The sequence below is a fragment of the Coptis chinensis genome, chromosome 3, assembly GCF_015680905.1.
Source record: "Coptis chinensis isolate HL-2020 chromosome 3, ASM1568090v1, whole genome shotgun sequence".
Lineage (NCBI taxonomy): Eukaryota > Viridiplantae > Streptophyta > Magnoliopsida > Ranunculales > Ranunculaceae > Coptis > Coptis chinensis.
The window spans coordinates 27,549,658-27,560,006 of record NC_141458.1 but is presented as its reverse complement, the minus strand read 5'-3'; the positions used below and the strand labels follow the sequence as shown (position 1 = coordinate 27,560,006).

Sequence of the window (10,349 nt, the reverse complement as noted above, 5' to 3'; positions counted from 1 at the left end):
ATTTTAAAATTTATATAGACTTTTAACCAGCATCGACCCAATATCTACAGTTATTTAATTGCAAGATTTGAGCGTCAAAGTAAACCCATATCACCATCAAAAATAAAATAAAATAAACCCATATAAAACGAAGACTTTTGATTCTCTTTGTAGATTTGACTTGGATAAGAGGTTGTTGATACATAAAAGTCTCAAGCCTACTTTCAAAACAAAAAAAAAAAGTCTCGAGTGCGACCAAATTTTGGGCCTTGGTTGTTGATACATAAAAGTCTCAAAAAAAAAAAGTGCGTCCCAAATCTGAAGTGTGCCTAGTGCCTAACTGCCTACTAGCCTAGCAATCAACAGGCTCCAGTCGCTGTAAGCGTTTACCAAGTTTCCAAGACATCAACTGGATCTCCAGTTCAAGTTTTTCAACACTATCTCTTTCAAGATCAGATGGAGGAATAGTCAAACTCTGGCTATTCAGCAGCAACGATATATTCTCGTGGAAGAGCTTTGAAATGTCATCAAGGCAGGGGTCATGGCCATGCCTCCACCAATGACATTCTTTCATCTGGCTTTCTTCAGACAATCATATTGGTTGTTTTGTATGTACATGATCTTGATAAAATCAATGAAGGAAGGGTCAGCACAAGTCACACCTTCATCCAGAAACGAGTCCGATCGTTTTGCATTACTTGCCTTCAAGTCTCTAGTAGTTGATCCGTTAGGAGCTTTAAATTCCTGGAATGACTCAGTTCACCACTGTGATTGGAAAGGAATTATGTGCAGCCTTCAGGACCGTGATAGAGTTGCAAGTTTGGACCTGGAGTCTCAAAAACTTGAAGGTACTCTGTCTCCTTATATAGGAAACCTCTCCTTCCTTACATCACTGAATCTTAGTCAGAACAACTTCCGTGGTGAAATCCCGCAGGAGATTGGTCGCTTGTCACTTCTACAGCAGCTCTCCCTCAGTAACAATTCCTTCGACGGTGGAATCCCAGTAAATATCACTCAATGTTCCGACTTAAGACTCCTCAATCTCATTGACAATAAGCTATCTGGGAACATTTCTGCTGAGCTTGGATCTCTATCAAAACTGGTAGGATTGGGTCTTGCCTTGAATGACTTGAGTGGATACATCCCACCATCCCTTGGGAACATATCAACTCTTGCACGTCTTTCACTTGCGAGAAACAATTTGCTGGGAAGCATTCCAGACCACCTATGCCGCTGTAGGAACTTAAGCTTATTTCAACTTGCTGGCAATGGTCTCACAGGTAAGGTGCCTTCATGCCTTTACAACCTCTCTAACTTGGTTACTTTCTCAGTTGTTGATAACCAACTAGAGGGAAGCCTTCCTCCAAATATTGGCCTTACTCTTCCTAGTATCCAGCAGATATACTGGGGAATAAACAAGTTCACCGGCCTTATTCCAGTTTCATTATCCAATGCTACAACACTGGAAGATATTGCACTTTATGAAAATGGTTTCACTGGCCCAGTTCCATCGGATTTAGGAAAATTGAAAAGTCTTCGCACCCTATTTTTGCAAGAAAATCAACTAGGAAGCGAGGGGGGCAATGATTTGGAATTCGTAACCTCTCTAACCAATTGTAGCAATTTAGAAAGAGTACAATTTGACAAAAATTTGCTCAGAGGTCCGTTACCAGAATCTATGTCGAATTTGTCCAGAAACCTCACCTATTTTGATGCAGGAGATAATCAAATATATGGTAGTATTCCAGTAGGAATTGAAAACTTACTGAACATACAAAGACTCTATCTGTTTGACAACCATCTTACCGGCACCATCCCTGCAGTTATAGGAAAGCTCGGCAGACTACAAAAGATATATCTACAAGGGAACATGTTTTCAGGCCAAATTCCAGCTTCTCTTGGTAATCTGAGAGAATTAGCAGAACTTCAATTAGGTGATAACAATTTCAGTGGAACCATACCACCTTCTCTTGCAATGTGTCAAAACTTAGTCCTCCTAAATCTTTCTCATAATAACCTCAATGGTACAATACCCAAAGAAGTTATTGGTATGTCCTCCCTTACAATGTCCTTAAATTTGGATCACAATGCCCTTACCGGTTCTCTACCATCAGAAGTAGGTGAGCTGACCAATCTTGAAACGCTGACAGTTTCTGGAAACAGATTGTCCGGTGACATTCCAGCATCACTAGGTAATTGTTTGACCTTGAAGAGCCTTGACATGAATGGAAATTTCTTTCAAGGAAGTGTTCCAAAGTCATTAAGCTCTTTAAAAGGCCTTGAATATTTTGATCTTTCTCGTAACAATTTGTCAGGGGAGATTCCTGAATTTTTAGGGGAATTCCCTCTCCTCATGCTGAATTTATCATTTAACCAGTTTGAAGGTCAGGTACCGGATGATGGGGTTTTTGGAAATAGAAGTTCATTTTCGCTTGTTGGAAACAAAAACTTGTGTGGAGGTATTCTAGATTTGAACCTGCCTCCATGCACCCAAAAGACAAAGAAGAAGTCTTTTCCTATCAAAGTGGTTGTTCCTGTGATCGTTGGGAGTGTATGTTTTCTTGTGTTATTGTGTTTCGTCCTTCTCTGTTGTCGAAGAAAAATGTCCCAAAAGCACATATCTCCATCAACATTGTTCAGTGAACAGTCTAAGAGGCTCACTTATGCAGAGCTCCTTAGAGCAACGAATGGATTCTCTTCTGAGAATTTGATTGGCGTTGGGAGTTATGGATCGGTGTATAAAGGAATTCTTGAAGAACTCGACAAAGTAGTTGCAGTGAAGGTTCTCAATCTTCAACAAAAAGGAGCTTCAGAGAGTTTCCTAACTGAATGCAATGCCATGAGAAATCTTCGCCATCGAAATCTTCTTAAGATTGTGACATCTTGCTCAAGTATGGATTTTCAAGGAAATAACTTCAAAGCTCTTGTTTTCGACTTTATGCCTAATGGGAGTTTAGAGGAGTTGCTACATCCACAAGCAGATAGAAAACAGCCTGAGTGGAGAAACTTAAACTTCACTCAGTGTCTAACTATAGCCATAGATGTTGCTTCTGCACTTGAATATCTTCATCACAATTTCCAACTCACAATTGTTCATTGTGATCTAAAGCCAAGCAATGTTCTCCTCGATGATGACATGACTGCTCATGTAGCTGATTTTGGAATAGCAAAGATTTACTCGGCCACTTTGTATAATTCTTCAGAAAATCTAGCCAGCACCGTTGTACTCAAAGGATCAATTGGTTATGTTGCTCCAGGTAAATGGGAAATGGTCATTCATTTATAAGCCTTGAACTATATTATGGTATCAGAATTTGTTTTCTTGCCAGCTCGTAACGTAATTGATGAACAAAAATAAATGCGTAGTATTTATCATACTTGATTTTGTTGTTTATACTCATATTGATAATTAATATGCAGAGTATGGTATGGGTGGTCCAGTGTCAACACAAGGAGATGTGTACAGCTATGGAATATTATTGCTAGAGATGCTTACAAGGAAAAAACCAACAGATGACATGTTTGTAGACGGATTAAGCCTGCACAAGTACGCAGAACTGGCTTTGCCTAATCAAGTTGTCGAAATTGTGGATCCAAATGTGCTTATTGATGAAAATGATAAATTACTTGACATTGCGGGCGGGATTAGTACACGTGACAGACTCAAGGACTGTTTGATTTCAACAATAAGACTCGGAGTCACATGCTCTGCTGACTCATCTGCCGAACGCATGAATATGAAAGAAGTCGTCCGTGAATTGCATCGGATCCGGGATTATAATCAAGGTGTCGAGTCGTTTTGTGATAAGTTTACCTCAGTCAAGTTGATTACCTGACTCGAATCTTTTCCAAATTACTTTTCTCTGTTATTGTTCATGTTGATAGATTGATTCCTAGTATGTGTAGCTAGATAAATTCCCATTTCTTGCTGTAGTCATTTGTTTGATGTTGATAGATTGATTCCTAGTATGTGTAGCTAGATAAATTCCCATTTCTTGCTGTAGCCATTGTTTGATGTCCTCAAACAAATGAAGTAATAAGATTAATTTAATCAGTGTTGAATATAACTACTGAGGTGCATAGGATTAGTATATCTAGAATATCTTCATGATCATGATTTATATAGGAAGATGTTATTATGATCTTATTTGATTTGATTTGGTTAGCACCAATCAAGGATTTAGTTTCTATATATTGGTATTATTTGTAATCTCTATATAAACCAGTGAGATCAATGTACCAATAATCTAATTATCAATGAGTATTTTTACTATTTAAATTTCAAGTATCAGCACCCTGTTTTTTTTTCATAAACATACTGCAAAGAGTTCATACAACTTGTCTTTGGCTCCATCAAACGAAAGACTAACAGACATAGGGATGGAATTATTACAGCCCAGAATAGTAGCTGATTTTCCAAAATCAGCAACCTCTCTAGGGCAAAAGACTACTTGACAGAAAGCAAAAGACTTCTTCAACTGAAGTAACTCTAACTGGATACACTCAAGCTGCCACTGGAGATCTGCAGTGCAACCATCCAGACTCTTGACCAGACTTTGACAATCACAGCAAACCAGGACATTTTTAATTCCTTCCTAACGTGCTTTTTGTAATGCCCACCTTGTGGCAAGAAACTCCACTTCCTCGGCTCCATTTGCCATGCATTGCTTGCTTCCTGGTGATTCGCTGAGAGACATGGAACAAGCACACTCGGGGGATCCAGATTTTCAGTAGCAAATATAGCAATGCGACCATCAAGCTCAGGAGCAATGTCTTCAGCACTATCCTTCTCAATCAGCACCCTGTTGGTCTAATATTAAAACTTTTATAACAGTGAGCTGATAAGAAGCCAAATCAACTAATGAGTTGGCTCTAAGTTGAATTATGTTCTAGGTGTACATAATACGTTAAATTCACTCTTAATTATAACTGTCTTCAAAGACGTTGGTTAAAGCCTAAAATAAGACTGCATACGGGATGTAGAAGCCTCTGAAATGTTGTAGGATGCTGGAGTTTTGTTTGTTGCGTCCATAACGTCGTTGCAAAAAAATTAGAAGTGTATTCGGGTTACAATGGTTGTGGGTCATTTGTGGCATGGCGGGAAGGGCCGTGTAGCTGCAGCAGGACTTGAAAAAGGAATTCATCATGATTTAGAACCTGTTATTTTCATCAGAATAAGTTGATACTGTGTGTTTGTTTAGTGGCAAACCTCTAATCGGAAAATATGAGATTTGCCAGTGTTTTCCCACTAGAGATTTGCTAGGCAAATTTGTAGTGGGAAAATTTCAATTTGCCACTGTTTGTTTGCAAAAATTTATAATGGGAAAATATGAGATTTGCTAGTTTTGCCGGTGTTTGTTTGCATGGTTTTTTTTTTTTTTTTTTTTTTTTTTTTTTTTTTTTTTTTTTTTTTTTTTTTTTTTTTCAAACTCAATGAAATATAAGAAAAATAAAAAAATAATTATAAACAAGATCACTCACGGTGAACTTCTAAACAATCTACCAATGACAACATACATAATACTAAATAATTTTTATGTACTATTGTGCAAAATAGTACTAAAAACATATTCAACCATATAGTTTTATCCGTTAACACCATTGTTACATAATAAAAAACCAATGAATGAAGGATCTTGGTGGATTTGAACCACCACCACCTTGGGATACATGAAAATGCAATCTCCCAAGTGCTCTACCATTTGAGCTAAAGATCCGTTAGGTGGTAATTTTACTTAAACATGCTTATACTAACCTTTCTAGACCTACTATCAATGTTCACCCTCAAAATTAAGAAATGTTCATTGTGAGGACAAATAGAACAATCCAATACACACTCCACCCACCAGCAACAACAACAGCACGCAGCAGCAGCAACACCCAACACACAGTCCACCCAACAGCAGCAGCAGCAGTAATAGTAACACAACACACAGCAGCAGCAGCAGTACCTAGCACACACTCCACCCAGCAGCAGCAGCATCACCCAGCGGCAACAACAGCAGCGCGCAGCAAGCAACAGCAGCAGTCGCAGTACCACCCAGCACCCAGTCCACTTGCTAGTCCCAGTGAAGAAGATTAGAATGAAGACAAAACAGAGATATAACCAATTAAGAAGCAGATGAATAAGGAAGGAGAGCATGTGCTTTGGTCTGAATTAATATAAATTCCATATATATCCACTTTTTTTAACTGCTGTGAGATCCTTGTCTGCTACAAATAGATTCTCAGAAATATCAACAAAGTTATAGTTACCCCACTCATCATCATCAAAATAATTATATAAAAAAGATAAAAAGTTGTGAATCCAAGCCAACTTGAAGACATATCCAGAACTACAAATGACCCAAGGTGAGCCTTAACATAAATTACTTACTTTTTCTTCTAATCTTTTACTATTTGGTAAAATTCATGTAGCACACACTCCACCCAGCAGCAACAGCACCACACCACCCAGCACACACTCACACACACCACACTCGCACACACTCACCACAACACACAACACCAGAGTCACACACACACTCACACACACCACACTCGCACACACTCACCACAACACACAACACCACAGTCACACACACACTCACCACCCATCACACACTCTGATGCATGGGCATGGAATACTTAGTACTTGGTTTATTTAATTAGTTCTATTTAGTTAGTTTATATTTTTATTTATTATGTTAGTAGTAGTTTCCTATTAGGACTCTAAATACAATTAGGAACAAGGTTTATTATATAAAGGCATCTAGGCCTTTATTGTTAGGTTGGTTGTTTTTAAATTGTTTAATCAATAGATTGAATTAAGGAAATTCGTTTTCCCTTTGAAACCCTAGTTTTTGGGTGTTTATCAATTTTATTTATTGGTGTTTATCATCGAAATTGCCTCCGCCTTTGTGTACATCACACTCACACACACCACACTCGCACACACTCACAGCACCACAGTCACACACACACTCACACACCCTACCACCACCACCTGCACACACTCACCACACTCATCACACTACCACCACCACCAGCACACACACTCATCACACTACCACCACCACCTGCACACACACTCTCACATACACCACACTACCACCACCTAGTTTGATTCACAACACCACTCAAAGGGTTCATAACACTACCATACCTAGTTTGAAACAAAAAAATAATGAAAGATCCATACTAATTCAACTCCAAAATAACGTGTTGGAACAAAAATAGCAAAGAAATGTATCTATCTATCATATTTTAAAAAATGCATTCACTAAATTGATTAAAATTCTTACTTGACGATGAGAAAAAAGAAACCCTCATTCAACGCCTAAACGAGTTTGGAAAATTTTCTCACATAATGGTTCATGTGCCTATGGCCGTTGCATCAAATTCATTCAGACATGTACTCATATGTGACGTGAATTCAGCGGGGCCTTTCCATATCACAGATGAGAACGTTTAAGTATGGTTCGACCAAATTTTTTATGGGGTTTGCTTCCTTGTATTCTATCTAACATGAAATAGCTTTATGATGCTTAGTGCAATTAGTAAATCATCCAATTCAAGATTGACAAACTCAAAAAAAGAAGCTTGCAAACAACAAACTAAACTTTTTCAATATCATTGTCAACGAAATAGTTCATATCATATCATACCATGTCCAATCAAACAACAGTCAAACATATTACCATATCCATCAACGAAATAGTTCAACAAAATCTACAAGCCTTGTTCAACATACACTATTTTCAGTAAAATCAAAATCAAAACCAAACCAAACCAAACCAAATAATACCAATTACAGTGAGAACGAAATCAAAACCCCAAAAAAGAAAACAAACCAAAAATCATACCTGATGGCAGCGAGTTGGCGAGAGCTAGAGAGAGATTACAGAGAGAACGAATCCAAATCTGAGAAAGAGAGAAAAAAACACAGTGAGAAAATGAGAGAGAGATGCGAGAATGTTAAACTTACAACAAAACATGTCAAATTTTAAACTGTTGGTCGACTCAAAACGGATTGAATTGATTAAAAAGATTGTTGTTTGAGTTATTTGAGTTAGAAATTAAGTGAAGTGAGAGATGAGAGAGATTAGTTGTCGAGACACAGAGATGCGAGCGAGAGAAGGAGATGAGTGCGATAGATTGATGGTGGCTATAAGCATGGACCCCTATAAGAGAGTGAGAGAAGAGGCCGATAGCGAGCTTGGGAAACAGGGTTGCAAATTTTCTTGCGTAAGTGGGAAAAGAACCCTATTTTCTCACTGGCAAAAAGCAAAAAGATTTGGGGGGCTTCTCATAGGAAAATAACATTTTCTGGGCAAATCAAGATTCTGTTTGCCAGTTATCAATTTCGCACCCAACCGCGGGAAAATAACTATTTAAGTGGGAAAATATCATTTGCCAGGTTGGTTTGCCACTAAACAAACACATGCTTGGTTTGCCAGGAAACAAGAACAGTTTTAATGAAAACTAGTTTGTAGGCCTATGGCCTATGCACATGCACCGGTTCTTTTGAAAACATTTATATTTTTTTAAAAAAATTGGGACTACTGTTTTAGTCGCTAACCCGTTTTAATTTTCTAACAAATTGTTTTAAATAAAGTTTTAATTAAGTTTTAAAACCCCGTTTTTTCAATTGGGAGAAAAATCATGTTTTAATAGGAGAATAATTCCCGTTTTAATTAGATATGCTAGATTTTTCCTTTTTAATGGAAAGGAATTCCCATTTTAATAGGAAAATGATTCCTACTTTAATTAGAAGTGTTAGAATTTATTTTAATAGAAAAAAAAATCATATTATAATAGGAGAGGAATTCTCATTGTAAAAAAAGATTCCCGTTTTTCAAATAGGAGAGAAATTTCCGTTTTAATAGGAGATGACGTAAAATTTAATTGAGCTCTAAAAATACCCCTTGTGGGAGCTTTAATATTAAGATATAGAAGTCTTTGGCTAAGTCCAATGGTTTTCTGTGCCATCGCACCAAACCACAATAAAATAGTGTATATGGTTAGTGGGAAAGCGTTTGAAGACCCAATGGTTTTCTCCAATGGCGTACAAAAAAACCGCAATCACAACTCCCTAGCCGCTTTTGACAATGGCGTACACAAAAGAAAAAAAAATCAGAACTCCCTAGCCGCCACTCCCAAAGGCGTATGGGAAATAATTTTTTTCCTTCCCATTTTTCCCCTTTCTCTTTAGTGTACAAATACAAAATAACAGGGATACAAAGGTAATTCACCAAAACTAAAGATTTTGAAAATAAATTTGGTCAAACAAATTTTCTAGCCACCATTCCTACTGGCGTGCAGACCATACGCTATATCGTTAAAACTGACAGTATAGATAGGTAAACTTATACCGATAGTATTGGCGGGTTAGCATTTTGACGCACTATTGGATCACAGTTTCCGTCATATTTGGTGTTTTGCCACACCATTGGACTTAGCTTTATAGCATTAGATCGTGTACATTGATTGCGAATCAACACCTCCTCCGACGCGGTTCTTGAATTTGGATTGAATCATGTAGAACCTAAATTTTGATTCAAGCACACAATATTAAGTAATACGCGTAGAAGACAAACTTGCATTAAATAAACTTTAATATATCAATTCAACCACGTGTATTAAACTTCACTAACAAAATAATTTACCACTTTATACCGATGCATCACTTTTCTACAATGCACCTCTCTTATTATTCTCTCACTTCTTCTTAAGCTAACACTAGTAGAAAAAAGGATTTTTGTGACTGTTTTAAAATGTTATTTGTGATTGTTCTGTTCGAAACGGTCACAAATGGCAGAAAAGGGTTTTTGGCTCTGTTTTAAGAAGTTTTTTGTGAAGTGTGTTTTCGAAACGGTCACAAATATTTTTTTTTCTAAAGAAGGTGTATATGTGTGGAAAACTATTTGTGACTGTCATATCCAGAAGTGTGACAAATGTTTTTTTTCTAGGTTGTGGAGTATAATTTGTGACTGGTCTTCAAAAACAGTTACATATTCCTAGACTTTATGCGACAATCCTAAAGAACCAAGTATTTTTCGCTCCCCCAACTGCAAGAGCCCAAGTTACCACAAAAAAAACTGCAAGATCCCACTAAGTAAAAGTAGTTAGAAACCTAGGGCTCGGTTTTCCTATCCTTCCAACACCTCCAAAAACACTTCCAAGTACGTGCCTCTACCAAAAAAGAAAAGGCTCGATCTCCGACGACTCTCTCTCTTAACTTCGGCTGTTAGGTTTCCAATAATTGTGTCAAAGTCCTTAATCAGTGTTCATTGGTTCTTCCTTCTCATCTCTCTCTTCAATTTTGAACTAAAAAGTTTTCGTATTTTGAGTTCTATTCAATTTTTCTTTTGGGAATAGGCGAATTTTGC

General features: G+C 37.4%; 1 protein-coding gene and 1 long non-coding RNA gene across 3 annotated transcripts; one reads left to right on the top strand and one right to left on the bottom strand.

Moving 5' to 3' along the window:
- Positions 1–254: 254 nt before the first annotated feature.
- Positions 255–4,046, top strand: LOC147508947 (receptor kinase-like protein Xa21). 2 transcript variants are annotated; one of them, XM_086601285.1, is made up of 3 exons: positions 256–827; positions 914–3,236; positions 3,400–4,046. In XM_086601285.1, exons 1-3 carry the CDS (start codon positions 729–731, stop codon positions 3,813–3,815), a joined length of 2,838 nt encoding a protein of 945 aa, XP_086457411.1. In that variant the 5' UTR covers positions 256–728; the 3' UTR covers positions 3,816–4,046. The 2 variants fall into 2 exon arrangements, with proteins under 2 accessions (XP_086457410.1, XP_086457411.1); XM_086601284.1 differs by having other exon boundaries at positions 255–3,236.
- A 1,650-nt stretch (positions 4,047–5,696) lies between these two features.
- Positions 5,697–8,257, bottom strand: LOC147508946 (uncharacterized). The gene is made up of 2 exons (XR_015218302.1): positions 7,824–8,257; positions 5,697–6,038 (listed from the first exon to the last, which is right to left on the bottom strand). It is a non-coding gene; the product is annotated as an uncharacterized LOC147508946 (long non-coding RNA).
- Positions 8,258–10,349: the final 2,092 nt, after the last annotated feature.

Excerpts from the sequence above, each read along its gene's own strand:
- LOC147508947 (XM_086601284.1), top strand. The coding sequence starts at position 521 with ATGGCCATGCCTCCACCAATGACATTCTTTCATCTGGCTTTCTTCAGA. Across the intron at positions 3,237-3,399 it reads AATTGGTTATGTTGCTCCAG|AGTATGGTATGGGTGGTCCA; the intron begins GTAAATGGGAAA and ends ATTAATATGCAG.